We start from the raw sequence: 18,373 nt of genomic DNA, 5'->3' as shown, positions 1-18,373 counted from the left end.
ACACATTTGTGTTTCTTCTTTCAGTTCTCACACTCTGTGATCACTTGAGCACTGAGCACGATCGAAACATATTAAATATTGTGTATATAAAAAAACATTTTAAGGCTGATGTCACCATTTATATGTTTAATTTATTATGCATGGATGAGCAATGTTTTATGTATAGCTGATTGTCCTACAAGGAACCATTGTTTTATGCGTGAATACCATTTGAAATTGCATTCAGAATAGTCAGGTTTGTAAAATATGTTTTCATCTTGGTCCTCTTTGATGCCCAAGATTGCTGGAACCCCTTCATGTGCCTGAAGTAGACTGATCATTTGCCCTGTCATGAAGAATGGTGAGAAAGCTTGGCATTTGTGTTATGTATTGGAAGATCATACATACTTTTGTCTTTGAACATCGTTTTTCCTCCTGTTCTTGCCTTAAAGTAGCTAGTTTGTTTCTATTGCATCACCAGGAATGGATCCATATTGTCTTTTCTTTTGTGATGTTGGAGGAGATGAGTGGTAATAAGGAGGTTCGAGACAAAGCAAGTTCACTAGAAATGTGTTGTTTTCCGGGATTTTCGAGACTCCTGCATTGTTGTCGGGCCATCATCCCTCTAGTTAATTTCAACAATGTGAGGATTGTTGTAATGCAAGCAGTTTTAAGAGAGTTTCTTAGTTGTGACCCTCACATTCTCTTCAAATATAGTTATCATTCAACTTTCATATCAGGGCCTTCAAGTCTGCTGCCTTGCATATACATTTTACTTCACACAATATAAGGGCAGGTATTTAATCTGTAAGACTGTTAAGATCAGCTGTTACTGCGGACTGAATGTTGAAGAAGGAGGAGACAGATCAGCTTGAGCACTAGGTTTTGGTACAAGTCACCCTATCTGGTGAGAGTTGTGTGGCTGCATGTGAACCCTAGTGAGGCTGTGGGTGTCCAGCAAGAAGCAGCAAGCACCTCTCCAAGATTAGGTGGGATCTCCAGCTGAAGTGATAATGGTGTGGGATCGGGGGTCCTCACTCTAAGACCTTTATTTTGCCGTCTTTATTTTGGAACAGACTCTCAATTGGTGTGTGGGGATAAAGACCTTTATTTTGCCATCTTTATTTTGGAACAGACTCTCAATTGGTGTGTGGGGATAATGAACATGTTGTTGTATGATAGAGAACAGTCCCTCTTCTTTAAGAATTGATCTACCAAGGCTGGGAGGGAGCCAGAGTGTGAATGTGGTGCTTAATAGCAGGGATGCCTGGTCAGGGCCCAAAGTCATCTGCTGTGGGACTTCAGTCACATGTAACAAACAAGGGTCAGTAGAATTTGCTCTTATGTTTGCCCTAGGTGTTGAGGCACTGGAGGTAGGCGAAGAAAGAACCAGTCGCACAGTAGATGGGGATGTTGCAGAACAGAGATTGCTCTGCAATCAGGGATGGAAATTGGGTAGTCCTGTGAGTGTATTGCGGGTTATTTAGCCTTTCTGCCCACGCATGAATCTTTGCAATCACCAGGGTGTTTGTTGAAATGGAACATTCTGTGGCTACCAAACTACACCTATAAACGCGCCTGTTTGTTGAAGATTCTCATTGTCTTCTGGGGTGCAAGTCACAGCCAGGCCACTTATCCCAGTTCAAGCTCATTGGCCTGGCTCCCATGTCAGGTGCAGGTTTAAGGAGCTGAGGAATCGTCCGTCCTTGTCACTAGTCCCAGCAAGAATCCTTGAAGGATGGTGCAGATCTTCTTGTGGCAAGCCATATCCCATTTAATGGCGAGGCATAGCTATGTTGGGCCTGCTGCACTGGCAGTGCACAGCAAGATGAACTGACAGAGCCACTGGTCTCCTCTGTGTCCTCAGGTCTGTTGAGGACAGTGCACAGATTCCTTTAGGGCTAGAGAGACTTCTTATGATCACTTTTATTTATTCTTACCCACATGTAATTACTCAATCCATCTGCCTTTTTGATTTTTTTTCAGGATATGCCAATGAAGTTGGGGAGGCCTTCAGAGCGTTGATCCCTGTGAAGCTGGTCTGGGCAAGCTACGGGGTGGCGACTGCCTATGTGACAGCTGATGCCATTGATAAAGGAAGGAAAGCAGCAGTGGTGAGTGATCTGAAACTACTACTAGAATGTTTATCTTCACATGAGACTGCCCTGGTTAATCTTGGGATAACGTAGACAAATTAGACAATTCAATGGGGCAATAGACGTGTCAAATCTTTAATGCAGTTGCCTGAAAACCAAACGCTGATGTTAAGTTAGAGCAGAAAGCTTCAGTGCATGAAATAAAAATCATACCTCATTTTACCCAGCGTACAGGTTTAATAGTGAAACTACCAAAGTAAGGGGAGCAGAACCTAAATATATAAAGCATGTCCTTCTTTTAGAAACCATTATGTCTACCAAACTCTATGTGTGTGTCCTTCATGCTTTATTTTCCATTCAAGCTTTCCAGTTCTTCTAAATTAAAATTAATTTTACGATACTTAAATGATCTACATTGTTGTTATCAAGTCCAGCATTTGACTAGACCACTTGATTACAGAGTTCTGCTATAGGAGTTGTTCATCACTGAATGTCAGAGAATTTCAATATTGCATAATCCATTTCTAAAGTGGAAGATCTGTTATTTCTCAAGAACTGATGTTATCTATCTCAATCAAAAATTCAAAAAAGTTTATCTTACCTTCCTGCTCACTCTAAGATGGTTCAAGCCACCATGCTCAACCACTTGGGCCTCTAGTAATTGTCTATTCTTGGCCTCGTCTGCTTCTACTCTGCTTCAGATTTCAAAGTGAAGGTGGCGTTAAATTACCCCAGTTACTCTTTTGCATCTTTTTGTTCCCATTTTTAAGAGGATTATTTTTAAGGCAATGTGGATTGCTTTTAGGGATTAGCATCATGTTGGCCCTACATACTTGCAGAATAAATTCCATATTTGTCAACCTTCTAGAATCTTAAGGTCTTTTGATGTGTGCACAGAATATGCCGCTTCCGCATGGTAGGCAGAGCCTTCTTATTCTTCGCAGCCAAGACTTGGAATTTTCTTACACTCTATCTGCACGCTATCAATAATCTACCACCTTTTTGCAATGTACCGAAAGCTTGGTTGTACTCGAAAAGGTCTCCACAGCTTCTCCCACATTCCTTAGTTCTCAGAGCCAGAAAATTGTTTGGGTATCAGTGCACTTTAGAAGCTCATTTTACTTAACATTACAAAGAAATAGATCTGTCATCCAGAATTTGACACTGATTATATAATACAAATAATACTAAATTGTTTTTTGTATAGAGCCACGAAATACACTTCTGGTTGTAGAGAATGTAGAGTTTGCCTTACCCGGATTCAAAGTCATTGCTTTTGGCACACTGCATTTTTTTAATGGCAAGTGTTCGCTCATAGACCTGGAGTTTACAAGGTGGAAATATTTATATTGCCATGTCCATCTGAAAAGGTTGGCCATAATTTTTTTTTTTGAATACTTGATATAGCACAGGCCTATTTACAAGGAGAAGTGGAGCAATTTGAAGACAGCATTTGTATTACTACAGTACATCTCAAACACAATGTACTAAACATGAAACAGCATTGTGTTTGTATCACCTGGGCGAGACCAGGTTACAGAAACTGTTGGGTTTTAGGTTGGAAAGATGTAAGTAGGGCAGAACTCGGAATTATATTATGCAGAAGTGTTTTTTGCATATTTATTACAGATATTTATAGTTTGAGACACCAAGAGACAAAATAATGTTCGTACCATGTGTTGTACTATTGGGTTTAAACATGTACCCGTGGGGCTTTCAGTTCGCTTTCCTTCAGGCCCATTCAGTCAATTTTCGACTCCGGGAGCACCAGAAGACACTCCACTTGGCAATCATTTTCTTTTCTTCAGAGTGATGGTCAGCAGACACTGGCCTTCTTCTGCGTCTCACGGTCGGAGCCTTGGGCCCTCTTTGAGTCTTTGTATTCTGTTCCTCAAGGACTTTGTCACCAAGAATGTATGTATGGTGATGGAAGGGGACACCTTTCCAGTACTCCCCCCAGTGCCATGTGAAATTTCTCTGGACCAGCCATCTCTAGCTATGCAATCTCTGCCTCTCCTCCAACCATGAAGACACCACTTGCAAATTATGTCTCACCTTCTGGTCCCAAAAGACCTTTTTGTACCAACATGAGCGGAGGTGGGTCCATCGGAGAAATGCAGAGGTATGAGTTGGACAGCACCCCCAACATCTTCGACACAGTGTCGAAGTGAAAGATGAAAAAGCTAACCTCCTGGGGGTCACAGCTCATCCATTAATCTCACAGCCTGAAGGTGACCATTTCCTCCGAGTCTGACAAGGACAATATGTCTCACAGAAATAGGTGAAGAATCCAATCGTGAGTACTATTGTCTCTGACAAACAACTTAGGCCAGCACAGCAGCTTGAGTCAAAGCTGTGCACAGCCCGAAGGTGTTGGGTATCTAGTACCATATCTAGGAAACCGCACCTGTTCCACCACTGCTCTCAAGCCATGGTCGGCACTAACCCAAGCCTTCGAAGCCACTGCTCATTTCTTCAGGTACTGAAACTCCGTGTCCTTTGAGCCAGAAAAGTCTACATAAAAATGTGAAGTCTAGTTTTTTGGCACGGGCACCAAAACACACGGTGACACCGAAATCAGCTTTGACATCAAAAATTCCATCTGCTGAAAACACCCTCTATGGTTAACTACGTGGAGTGAGAGTAACCCATTCTCCAACTGGATGCTCACCAGAAAGGCCTGTTCATCTGTCATTAGACCGGCAAGGTCACTACCAAGCTGCCTCCAAAACCAACATAGATGTTTCTGCGGAAGAGGAAACTCACTTTTGAGGAGGAAATTGCTCTGAAGCGTCCCCAACTTCCTAAGCTCAGGAGGAGCTGGGATAGGGGCACCAGCCTTCTCCATGTTCCACACCATCTCCACATCCTCCTCCTTCCTTCACCTCCTCCCCTTTCACCACCACCGCTACCTTCAGCGCAAACCCCACTAATTTTATTGGGATGGTAGCTATTCATTATTCTCTGCTGACCCTACCATGTACCTTACGACCTGTGCGAAACAGACCCACATCTGTACCTAGCTTTGCCACCCTCCACACTGATGACCCTACATCCTACAACAAAGTCACTCAGAGGGCTCCCACTTATCATAAGTCGATATGCCCGTCCCCCAGAAAGAAGACAACTTCCTGGTCGAGACATTTGGTCTAAGACCCAATGTGCAGTTCAATTCCTTACTTTGATAAAGACAACCACAGACACCTTAAAGGAGCCTTTAAAGTCAAGGTTGCTTAGTCGCGGGGTCGACAAGAAATAAAAGCTCTCTCCCAACGACCCACCATACATGCGTGAGCTAGTACCACCTATTCCCTAGAGGTTCACGCTGCATGTGAACACCTAGGAGGAGATGCTCCCCTCTAGATAACAAGAGCAACACAATCGACACAGTGGTGCAGGCGGCTACGCACTAGAAGAGCAGGCCAACTCTGTTTTCCTGCCCGCCTAGTACAATAGAGTTGACTAGGATGAGATGACAGATCTCCCCAAGCACCTCTCTGAGGATCTTTTGCAGAGGGGAGAAGAATTGGTGGCAGAGAGAAAAAGCATTTCCAGTGACACCATTCGCTATGCCATTAGCACCAGTATCCTGGTGAGACACCAAGCCTGGGTCTGTATCTCTGGTTTTAAACCAGAAGTCGAACAGCATCTGCTCAACCTGACCTTCGATGGCGAAGACCTCTTCGGCCCACACGTTGACCAGATACTTGAAAAGCTAAAGATGGAGATGGACACTGTTAAGGCTTTAGTGTCCTCCAAACATCCACTCTGGTCCTTTTGTAACCAGAAGTTTAGAGCAGGCAGCAAGACCACTGCCCCAGCCACCTCTTTTTTCTTTTCCTAGGCAGCAGCAGGCCTGCCACCAGCAATCTCCAAAGGGTTACTTCACAGGGGTGTACAGAAGCAACAATAACAACAAGGGGCTAGGGAGCCTCTGGCGAAGGGGACGGGTAGGGGCAATGGAGGCTCTGGCAAAAGGGCCTTCACCTACAAATAGTGACTCCCCTTCTCACCCCTCCCCCGATAACACAACACCTGTCAGGAGAAGGCTTTAGGATTTTCACCCTCGCTGGCAGGAGATCATGTCAGACAAGTTGGCATTGGGAAAGGTTCTTCATGGTTATTGACTAGAACTTCTTAACCCACCACCGAAAATTATGCCTTCTCAGCAGAGAACATATATGCATGTTGGAGAAAGAGGTCCAAGTGGTCCTTCAAAAGGGCACCATCAAGCGAATGCCCGTCCACCAACTGGGCACACTCTATGCCCTTATCCCCAAGGAGTATTGCTCCCTTGGAACCGTACTGGACCACCGGCCTCTCTTCGGATATGTTCTCTTCGAACATTTTAACATGGTGAAAATGCCGGAACAAGGTGACTACATGGTGTCATTGGACCTCAAGGACGCCTACTTCCACATCCCCATCCATCCTTCCACTGATGGTATCTGCGTTTCGTGGTAAGTGCCCGGCATTATCAGTTCAAGGTACTCCCTTTTAGCATCACCACTGCCCCAAGGGACTTCACCAAGTGCCTGGCAGTGGTGGTCACCCACTTATGGAGAGGGTGCATCCATGTTTTCACCTATCTCGACGATAAACTGATCAAGAGCACCAGCAGCCAACAGTGCATACAGTACTCCCAGGCAACTACCTCACTCCTTCAGTCTTGGGATTACCATAAATGTGGCAAAGTCCAAACTCAAACCGCTCCAGATGTAACCCTTTCTGGAAGTGGTACTAAATTCGGGCACTGGAAAAGCCTATGCAAACCCTCTAAGGTCACAGCCTTTGGCCAGCTTCTATCTGTTTTCAGCAATAGCGTCACTTCACAGTAAACTGTAATGCACCTGTTGGGCATGATGGCCTTGTGCATTGCTGTCGTACTCCAAGCCCCACTACACTTGTGTCTTTTGCAAAAGTGCCTGCCAGCACAATTGTCACAAGTGGAAGTTCAAATGGAAGATCTAGTGTTGATAACCGCCAATGTCTAATGGCTGTCTGAAGTGGTGGAACAGCAAAAGCCTGTTGCAGGGGAGGCCTTTCCTAGACTCCATTCCGCAAGTCACCTTACTTCAGACTGCTCCGAAGCCAGGTGGAAAGCTCACCTTAACCAAAACATAGTGCTGGGTGTGTTGACTCCCCATCAGCAGAGCCGCTAGCTCAATCACCTCGAGCTTCTGGCGATCCACCTCACCCTTCAAGCCTTCCTACTGCTTATTAGAGGCAAAATAGTCCTAGTCAGACCAAACAGCAGGATCACCATGCTCTATATTCAAAAACACGAGGATATTCACTTGCGCTCCCTTTCCCTGCTGGTTTAGATGTCTGCCATTTGGCCCTTCTTCACTGCATTCACCTGATAGCAGAGTACCTTCTGGGCATGGACAACAACTCAGCAGATGTTAAGCAGGATACACAAACTAGACCATGAGTGGGAACTCCCTCAAGTCCTACACCAGTACTTCTAGAGCTGGGGCACTCCAGAAATAGATCTGTTTGCCATCCAGGAGAATTAAAAATGCTTATACTTCACATCCAGGTAACCACACCCGTAAACCAAGGGCAACACAGTGTGAATCAACTGGTCAGGGATATTTGCCTATGCTTTTCCACCTCTCCTTCTGTAGTGTGGTTTATGGGCCTCTTTTTGCGTGCATGTTAAGTTAGCATGAATTATTAGAAGTTTAAACGCCATTTTACCTTTTACTGCTTTTTGCACACAACACTCCTTAGCTGTTTTTGCAAAGTTAGCTTTCACGAAGGTCTATACATGAGAAAAGCTTTGTTTTTTGACATCTCTAAACATACAACATACCCCAGTCTGTACAGCGAGTGCTGAGCCGTCAAGGTTATCATAACATGTGAGCCTGTTTATCGGCGTGTCCGTGTGACACATTCTAGCCACAACATTTTGGCAGCTGCGAACCGAGCAAGATTCTGGCGCCTTTATCATAGCACACTTGCCATAATTTCACACACTTGATAGATTCCAGGGATGCAGAGACACTAGCCGATCCAGATGTAATTTACACTTACTGAGCGGACAGGTAATGAGGTCCCCCGAATCAAGCTCAAGAGACCTTCTATAGCTTATAATACATAGTTTCAATATAGGGAGGGTGTTTAAACTAGGCACTGTATCACCTGTTTGCACTATCATTGTAATATGATTCCTCCTTTTGTATTTTATGGAGTTGTAACTATGCTGACCATATTATTTTTAATCGTATGTCTGCTTATGTTGACTAAAATACTGCGCTTGAGATCACGTTGTTAAAATAAATATTTTAACCTTAGAGTGCCTCTTTTTTACTGCTGTTGTGGACTGGTATGAGAGTATAACAAAAGAGTGTTCTCACTTCCCACCATTCCTGAGATGGTTCTAAGTCGCATGTTCTAGGTTGTCTAATCATTGGTTACTTTGCTATAGGACGAAGAGCTAATGTGACACTGATGCTAGCTGGTTGGGGTTTTCTAGGTACACCACAATTCACTAATGTCCTAGGTCTCTGTGCACAGTTCTGTGTATGAGCAGAAATCCTTGCAACATGGCGCTGCCAATGAGTGTGGTCTTATTATGAGACGCTTGAAGTGCTTATATCAGTCTACGACCCCCCTCACTACTGTTTCCGGTTGACGGTAGTGACTTATAAAACCTACCTATAGTTACATAGGTTTCTTCAAGCTTGATACATTTAAAACGGTTTTCTGTTCAACTTACTACCCAGTTGTGCCTTTTTGTATTGCATTGTACTTCACTAATACTGTTTCGATATGGCTGCAGTTGATATCCCAGCACACAGTCGTGTGGCTGTACGGAATCACTTGCAGGAATACCTTGTTTCTTTAGAGGGACAGGCAGTGGTTTTTGTTGTCTCAGCTGACGCGGCGTACCCATTTGAGTTGTATTACTCATGGGTTACATTTCCCGCAGTAGATGCTGTGTCTGGTGTATTTCACACTTACACCCCTGCCGATGCTTCTGCAGTGTACGCTCCATATCGGACAATTGAAATTCCTTGGTAGCATAGAAGACGTGGCAAAAATCACAAAACCTCCTTCTTGTGGCCCCACATCAGGGCCTTCAAGCCCTGGTGTTCAGCCTTAGTGGAAATGTCAATCAGCCCCCATGAGAAGTTCCCAAGCAGTCTGAACTTTCTCATCAGGAACCAAGGGCAGATCAAACACCCAGATTCAAAGCAACTTAATTTAGCAATCTGGCATCTGAGGTCCTAGAATTTGGGTACCTGGGGCTCTCTCAGGAATGCATGGCAATCCTATGAGAATTCCATATACCTGCCATACTGGCATACTGTGCTGCAAAGTGGAAGAGATATGTCAACTACTGTATCGTCAAGAAGCTAGTTCCTCTAAACCAGGACATCAATGGTTACCTGCTCCACCTCTAGAAGTCAAGCATAGACTTCACTTTAGTATGCCTTCACGTAGCCGCTATAGCCTCATACATGCGAAACAGGGAACATTCTTTCCTTCTCCTCATCCCTGTAATCAATGCATTGTTACCACCTAAGCCACTGTGGAACCTTAACATTGTATGTACCAGGCTTATGGGACCCCCATTTTAACCCTTACATTCTTACCCAGTCCAGTACCTGTCCTGGAAGATTAGTTGAAAAGCCTCTTTATACTGCATTAGTGAGCTGCAAGCCCTCACACTGCAAGAATCCTTCTTACAAGTTAATTAGGACTGGGTAGTGTTCAGGACAAACTCTAGGTTCCTTTCAAATGTGTTTTCCCCACTCCATCTCAACCAGACAACAGAGCTCCTACCTAGTCTTTTTTCCCCAACCAGACTTAGTAGCAGAGAGAGGGCTTAGGTTCTCCTATGTACTACATAGACAAAGCCTAACCTTGTCGCAAGGTGGACCAACTATTTTTGGCCTTTGCAAAAATTCACAAGGGGCAAACTATATATAAAGCAGAAATTTCTAGATGGGTACTTAAGTGTATCCAAATTTGCTATCAAAAGGTGAAGAGAGCCTTTCCTGTTACCCCCAGGGGCCACTCTAATTGCAAGAAGGCTGCAGCCATGGCTGCCTTAGGAAACATGTTCCTAGCAGACATATGTAAGGTGTCTACATAATCAACCTCAAACATGTTAATTAAGCACTTTTGTGTGGATGTTCTAGCTAGACAACAGGCATGTTTGCTCAGACAGTCCTGAATGCCTTATTCCAGACATCTGCGTCATCCATACACTAGCCACCACATACAGAAAGGTACTGCTTTACAGTCTGTGCAGAGCATGTGTATGTACAGCAACACACAATCTGAACGGAAAATGTTATTCACCCTGTAAGCATCTGTTCAGAGCGTATAGTTCTGTAGATTCACATGCTTTCACCCTCCTCTAGAATGCATGTAGCTCTGAGCACCGTTATCTTTTCTCCTTCAATTATTTTCATAATAGTGCAATTCTAATGTGCAGTGTGCAGTGTTCACTCACCACTCCATAATACTCTCACCTGTAGTGCAGTGAATAAATCTAACATAGAGTTGGTGCCTTGCTAACTAAGAGAAGATTGCCAACTAAGGGGAAGTCAATACACCTTGTTACTTGAAGGTCTGCCAGCATCCAAAATCTTTTGATTTTACTATTATATATAAAATACCCACTAATAGGAGCTTTAAGCCAGTCCTTTTCATCCTTTAGTGTGTTGTATCATTCACAGTTTTTCTCCCGCCCACTAGAGGATAAAGGATGGGGAAGCTGGGTCAGCTCACTTAAGTCATTGTATAATTTCTCTATGGGTGACTGCATTCGGCCCTTTGACAAGGAGCACATCCACACACAAAGTAATTCAGTTCTGTGGCAGGCTCTATCATGGCACTGTATGCATTTTGAGACCCAAAAATATTTGCTTTGAGAGTTCATATGTTTTCCAGCTCTCTCCCTCACATGAGACTCTCCCTCCAAATAGCTGGCCCTGCGCTATTTGTTGCTGTCTACCTCTTGTTGCAAGCTCCCTCTCTCATATTTCTCTCCCACCAAACTCTTCCCCACCCCTGCTCTAATGTTGCTTTCTCTCTTGCTTATATGCTTCTCAATGGCCCCCGTATTGGTCTCCCTCCTGTGCTGCTTTTTCCATCCTGGCCCCTTTGCTTTTCACCCTTGTGCTTCTCTCCACATCCACTACTGCTCTCACCCCTCAGTCATTATTCTTTTTTAAAATCTTTTTTTTTAATTTGAACGATAACAAATCACATATATAGTCAAGATATAATTGGCATATTTCATCATTCATAACAGTCATCCATGTAATACAGTCAGCTCAATCAGGGTGCTTCTTGCCGTCTCCGTTTTGTACGTAGCAATTTCAGTTCTGTTGTTGGGGACACACCTAAATCACCTTGATAAGCATTCCACTTGCCCCACTTTTTGTCTCATTTTTTGGGGCACCCTCGTACTTTGAACAACTCTTTTTCCGCAATCCTACATTTGTCATATTCCCTGATCCACATCCGGAGCAAGGGTCTGTCTGCCACTCCCCACTTCCTCCCTATCTCCCTCTTGACCAATGTGTAACCTAGTGTCATAGATTGTTGTTCAATTTCCGTAAGTCGGCTCCCATATATTTAAGAGACCCAGCCGAGGTGTAAGGGTGTGTTTTTTCCCCAAGGCTTCTAGGATGTGTCCTGTTGCCCCCTCCCATAGAGGTCTCACCCCTGGGCAGTCCCATATCATGCGTCTTGTTGACACCCTCTGAGGCATAGTGCATTTGTCCTGGAGCCTATCTTTGCAAGGGTTATTCCCGTGAGGTAAGATCTATGTAAGATTTTTAGTTGGATAAGTCTATGCCTAAGCGTTATGTCTGCCTCGCGAGGGGACATCAGTGCCGCCTGCCAGTCATCGACTTCAATTGGTCCTAAGTCCAGTTGCCATCTCTCCCGAAGTTTGTGAAAAGGGTCTGGCAGATTGTTGCAGATCTTTATGTATGTGAGTGATATGGCCTTGGTAAGCAGTGGACAGTCAAGAAGCCTGTCTTTCAGAGGGGATGAGTCTGGGATATCTGTCATGTCAGGGATAGCTGTGGTGAGGGCGTGTCTAATTTGTAGGTATCTGAACACCTCCCCTTGGGCCATATCATACGTCCTCTGTACATCCTCAAATTTGAGAAGTGCCCCCTTTTTAGGTCTCGCACTGCGATGCAGGGCGAAGCCCTGCTGTCGCAAAGCGAGTCTATTGTCGGCGGTTCTGCTTACAAGGACAAAAAGAGGAGACAAGAGGCTGGCACGCGCAACCTTGCGGAATCGGATCAGGTCGCGTGCGCGTTTGCCATCTCCTGTCTCCCTTTTAGCTCCTTGTAAGCAGAGACACACGAGCGCACACAGAGACACACACCATCACACACACGAGCGCACATACACGCATGCACACATAGAGACACCCCCCCATCCCCTGCGCGCACACACACACACACACAGACAGACGCACGTACACACAGACACACTCGCACACACACGCGCACACATCCCCCCCACACACACTCACCAGCTCTTTCAGCGTGTTCCTTGTCCCTCTCTCCCTCGGCAGCCAGTGGGTCAGTCTCAGCATGGGAGCTCCGCAGTGCTGGTCTTCACCCGGGCCCCCTCCTGGGACCCGGGACTTCAGCTTTGGTGCCGAGACTCCCTCACCATAAAAAAGAGCACGCATGCGTGGGCATCCCCCGCCCTCAGTCACAGCTCTGAGCTGCTTTCGGTTTCGCTGTCTTCCGTGTTAATACTTCAAAAGGTCTTGTTATTAAACACGCCGAGACCAATCTTTTGCCAGTGATCCTGAGATAATACGATATGGCTTGAATACGGGAAACTAAATAATCTGGAATAAATATGGTAATCTTTCCACTAACACCCTGCACAATTCCGGTGAGTTAGGAGTACCTTTTGCACTGGAGTGTAGATTATGTCTATCATCTGGGCATTAAAAGATGCAGCTCTAAGAGACAGTAATCGAGGATAGTTCTGGACCTGTTGAGAAAATGGCAGTGGATGCTGAAATTTGGGTTTGTCTCCCATTATGAATAGAAAGAAGGGTCGCTCTGATCAAAATGGCAATTGCCCACATTTCGGTATTTATGTACAAAATTCTGGTTTTGCACACTTTTATTGACCTTAAGTGCATATTTTAAGAGAGGAGGGTGTAAAGCAGATGTGACTAAAATACATCAAATCATGACATTAGAACAGCTGGCGCTCTCCGCGCACGTCTCCATCCCCACCGCTGCTCAAAACTGAAAAGCTGGCAGAAAGGAAATAACGGATTTGCTGAGCCCTAGGTTGCCTCCTCATTGTATAGCGGGGACTATTTCCCTTGCACACCCACCCCTTCTGTATACTGTGCCTACTACGTCTCCCTCTGCTATTGGTTTGACTATATGGAGCAGGGGCGTAACACAGGCCCCCGCAGCCCCCGCGGTGCGGGGGGGGCCCCAAGCTCCAGGAGGCCCGCTCGGCACTGCACTCTGGCCGGGCGGCTCCTGATTAAGCCTGCAGGGGCCCCTCTTTGTACCGTGCATGGAGGCCCCCTACATTTTTGTTACGCCGTTGATATGGAGTGCTCTTTTAATTTAGTGTTAGCCTTAGGACAGATTTCCTCTTGCCCAGATGAAAAAATAATCGAAATCTTAAATCACATTCCAGGTCCTAAAACGTCTATTAATCCTTCCTGGAGTGCGTGTATAAAGGATCATCCGTCAACATGATTTACATTCAGGCACACAAAAATTGCCTAAAAATTTATCAGTGATACTAAATATGCATGTGTTTACTACTTTTACTAAATCGTCTCCCTATACTTACATAAATCACTACATTGTCAGGGTTTAAAATGAGAGGGGGGGAGGATGTGGCGTAACTTTGGAGCTGGTGGAACTGTGTCCAGTCTTGCGTCGGCTCAACATCCTGGGATTCTTGGCAAACCACTTATTCCCACTGTGAAAATAAAATAAATTAATGGTGTGGCTCACTGGTTAGAGGCGGCAGACCCGGAAGCGGAGGACGGCCCGGGACCAGGGTTCAATTCCCGACGCGGCAGGGTGGTGAACCAGGGTCAGCGGACTCGATAATTCTCGCCTTGGTGCCTACTCTAACCAGGGATCACACTCGGCAACTCTGGGCATTAGCTTGCCTCATCTCCACAACGGCCCCCCACAAACGCCGGGGATGCCTGGTTTCACCTTGGAGATACCCAGGAGGGATCATCTCACAGGGAAAGCCAGGACGGGTTCCCCAGCGGTCTATAGCGCCAGGACGCCTCCAGGTAGCAGTGCGCTTTACAAGACAAACACATTTACATTTACAATGTGTCTTGGTGTAATGTAACTGGTGCTCCTGTAAAGCCCTCCAGTGCCTTGTGGTCGAACATGCGCTATATAAAACTGCAAACAAAATTAAAGTGACCCTCCAACTTCCTGGCGTAGAACAACATAGAACGTTACGTTATTTACATTTGTAGTGTCTATGTTTGCTATCTATGGTGTTGCGTGCATCCTGGTTGTAAATATGCAATGTCGAACACATGATCTGTAAACTTCCCTCTGCACCGCGGTTTTACTGACATAATTTTTCCGATCTTGGGACGTCTGAGAATAAATATTTTTGAAGGATATTGGTTCATTTTAGGTGACTCTTCACCTCTTCCGGAACATCTCTGCCCCCGGCCACTAACCGCCCGCTCCTCCTGCTGTGCAATATTTTTGTGGCTCGTGACCCTGTCCACCCTGGCAGTATTGTTAAAGACTGCCACTGGGACAATTAGACTTGGCCAGTGAGTCTGCATAGCGACCGGACCCCTCCTCCCCCTGGGGCTCCTTAGTAAATAGCTGCACGGTGAGCATGGATACAGTAAGGGGTGTGCGGCGCTAGAACCTGCACCTGAGACATTTTGCCCACACACATCGTAGCAGCTCTTCGGTGGCCGGCGTGACTGGCTGAACAGGTGGATTACATCTGGACACACATAATATGTGTAAGCCTGGTATAGCCCCCAGAAAATTCCAGTTGACCAGTTGTAAATAGAAACGAGAAATATAGGCTGGTTAAACAAGACCTGGTAAAATCAGTAAATCAGAGACCCATGACCGGTTCCAAGATGCAGCTAGAATTTTCTTCAGATCAGTACATCATTTGCCCCAAAACTCACCTGCCTCCAGAAGAAACCATTTGCAACTGGTCAACTGGAAAGTACTCCATGACTTCTGTAACATGTCTTGTAAAAACATATTTGATGCGTCTTCCTTCAGAACAGCGTTCGTTGGAAGCTTTGGAAAGCCTGACCCTGTTTGAAACATTGATGTCGGGCGGGTATACAGGACAGAACGAGAGTACAACAGAAGCAAGAGGGTGAGGGGATACATTTGTTGGAGAAGGATCCTTTAACGGGCCAGAGGTGGGTGAGAGTTGGAAAGCAGAACATTTTGTAAACAAGCATTTGCAATGCAATAGGTCTCGCAGGTACCCGAGTTTAAGCTAATAGCATTGTAAATGACAATCAGCCTGATTCATGAAAATCAGATTCTGCGATTCTCAAATAGTGATTAACTGCGAATCGCAATTGAGAAATCGCAGAATGGTATTCATGATGTTTAGCGAGAAAAATAAGCGATTCGCATGCGGCCGCAAAAACCGTTAGCGATTATCGAAAATCGCAATTTTCGGCAACATCCGTGTCCGATTTGCGATATCGCAAATAGCGATATCGCTATTTGCGATATCGCAAAAAGCGAGATCGCGAGATCGGGAAAACGGGAAGTCGCATTTCGAGCACAGTGATGACATCACAACCAGGAAGCAGCCAGTTCCCACCCCCATTCACCACAGTGAGGCAGACCTCGAGGCAGCAACAGAGACAGCTCCTGCAAGGACACCAGCAAAGTTGTACTACCACCTGCAATTCCAATGCAGCAATGGCTGAGGAGGCAGTACCTGGTCCCAGCAACACCACCGGGCGCAAGAGAAAACGTAAGTTCTCCGATCAGGAGTTGGAGCACTTAATCGAAGGGGTGGTGGATAACCACTCCAAACTGTTCGGGAGGGAGTCAAGGAGGGTGCCCGAGCAGGAGAAGCGCAGGATCTGGGTCGGGATTGCGGCCGCAGTGAACTCTGTGGGTGTGGCCGACAGGTCACTTGATGAACTGAAGAAAAGGTGGTACGACCTCCGAGGTCGTGCCAAGGAGAAGGTAGCCGAGAGGCTTGGAGAGTCCCTGGCCACTGGAGGGGGATGACCTACAGTCCCTTCAAGCACCCCCATGGAGGATCGAGTCGAAGACACGCTGGAGGCTGAGGCGTGCATTGGAGTCACCCGATTGGACTCATCCCGCCCCACCCAAGAGAGCCAAGGTAAGTGGCATGCGACTGCGACCCTGTCCCCTATGAGTGGCCATGACCCTATAGCCTCCCATAATGTTCCAAAGTCATGCCATCGGTGCACATTAGGTAATGCCCTAAAGCATTGTGGGACATGTAGTCTGGCCACAATGTACAAGTACCCCAATGCAGCCAGACAGGTTCAAAAGTACGCAATGCCATAGCCAGTCAGGGAATGTCACCCAGCATGCATGTAGCAACTGCACGTGTGACAGATACATGCAACTAATGAACGTCCACTTCCCCTCACAGGTGGCGCAGACAGCAGCGATAGTGAGAGGCTGCTCATAGATGAGCAAGCACAGGATGAGGAGGAGGTGCTGTTACCAACACAGCCTCCAGCGTCTGCCGCAGCACCAACCCCTGCAGCCCGGCCCACTACAACTGTGCCTCCAGTGTCTGGTGCACCATCCATGCCAGCTCGACTCCACCATCAGCTGGCGCATCCACATCAGGTCCAGCGGTGACAGAGCGGCCACCCACTGTGGCCAGCCAGCAGAGCAGGCGTGGCAGGGCTCGCCTGCAGAACAATGCTCCCAGTGCCAGGAGGGGGAATGACCAGCGCCTGCCGAGCATGAGTATCGAACGTCGCATGCTACGGATTCACCAGCTGCAGGCACGCCAGCAAGGGGCCATACAGTTGCAGCTGTATAACATCGGCCGCAATGTGGCAGGTGTGGGGGACCGGATGGACCGCATGACGGCAGCCATGGCAGGTGTGGGGGAGGGGATGGCCCGCATGTCTGCAGCCATGGAGGCCAACACAGCTGCAATGATTTCACAGCGTAACACGGCCCGCCACCGTCAGCTACTGACGCGGCTGACGGCGTACACTCGGTCAAACTATGTGAATGGCAATGCCACGTCACAGCTATCGTGCCGGTCCCTGGCGCAGCAGCAGCAGCTCATTCAATGCTGCGAAAATGTGGCCAGGGTACTAGAGCACCTCACCACTGCCGTGATGACACTTCATCCTGCTCTACCTGCCACTGTCGGGGGGGGGGGGGGGGGACGATGCCAGCGAGGGCACATCAAGTGTGAGCAGCCAACCTGCTTCACACGTAGGGGCGTTGAGACGCAGCACCAGGCCCACTGCAGGGTCACGTGCAGTGGCTGAGGAGGAGCCGGAGAGGCGCTCGGGTGCTTCGCGCCGGAGGCGCACCTGACTGAAATGTATTTGTACAGGCACAGGCTGAACATAAGCCTGCCCTGTGTATTGGACGCAGCAGTATGGGGCAATACTGTTTGCAATGGAAGGATGGCAACTGGAACCATTATTGTGATTCAAACAATAATATTTAATTTAGCATCACACATTGGCGTTGTGTCATTATTAAATTTTGCATGCAATTGTGATTTGTTGGGTGAGGGGAGAGGGTGCACTAGAAACTGTTCATTGTGATGTGGTTGCGGCGTCTGTGGCCTTCAGCTGGGTTCTCCCCGTGTGCATGGCGCGCATGTGCAGGTGGCCGGTCGTCCCCTTCCGATTCACTGCCAGAGATGTCGACAGGTATCCGGCGCTTGGTAGCAATGTTGTGTAGTATAGCACACACAGCCACAATGCGGCAGCACACATCAGGACTGTAGTACATGGCCCCACCTGTCTTGTGAAGTATGCGGAATCTGCTCTTCAGTAGCCCAAAAGTTCTCTCAATGCAATTCCTTGTGCGTATGTGTGATACGTTGTAACGCCGTTGCTGTGGTGTAGCAGGGTTGAGGTATGGTGTGAGGAGGTATTCACGCAGGGCGTAGCCACTGTTACCTGAATGAGAGGAGCAGAGGGTGAGTGCCTGTGCAGCGCAGCTACTTCATCGCACTGTGACATTGTGGGCAAAGTGTACTTACCAAGTAGGTGTCCTTCCCCAAAGTCTCCCCTGGCCAGTCGTGTGCGGAGGCCGCTGTGCCGGAAT

The 18,373-nt window shown here is 46.9% G+C and overlaps 1 protein-coding gene across 2 annotated transcripts in view; it reads left to right on the top strand.

Annotated features, from left to right (window-relative positions):
- The window catches only part of MTFP1 (mitochondrial fission process 1), a 160,716-nt gene that overhangs the window by 58,838 nt on the left and 83,505 nt on the right, over positions 1-18,373 (top strand). For both annotated transcript variants that reach the window (XM_086943201.1, XM_086943200.1), the window contains exon 2: positions 1,966-2,093. In XM_086943201.1, the coding sequence (XP_086799327.1) occupies positions 1,966-2,093 (128 nt within the window). The remainder of the gene's footprint in view (positions 1-1,965; positions 2,094-18,373) is intronic.

This window comes from Lissotriton vulgaris, chromosome 11 (assembly GCF_964263255.1).
Source record: "Lissotriton vulgaris chromosome 11, aLisVul1.2, whole genome shotgun sequence".
Classification (NCBI taxonomy): Eukaryota; Metazoa; Chordata; class Amphibia; order Caudata; family Salamandridae; genus Lissotriton; species Lissotriton vulgaris.
Note: the sequence above shows the minus strand (reverse complement) of the source record. Positions and strands in the feature narration are given on the sequence as shown.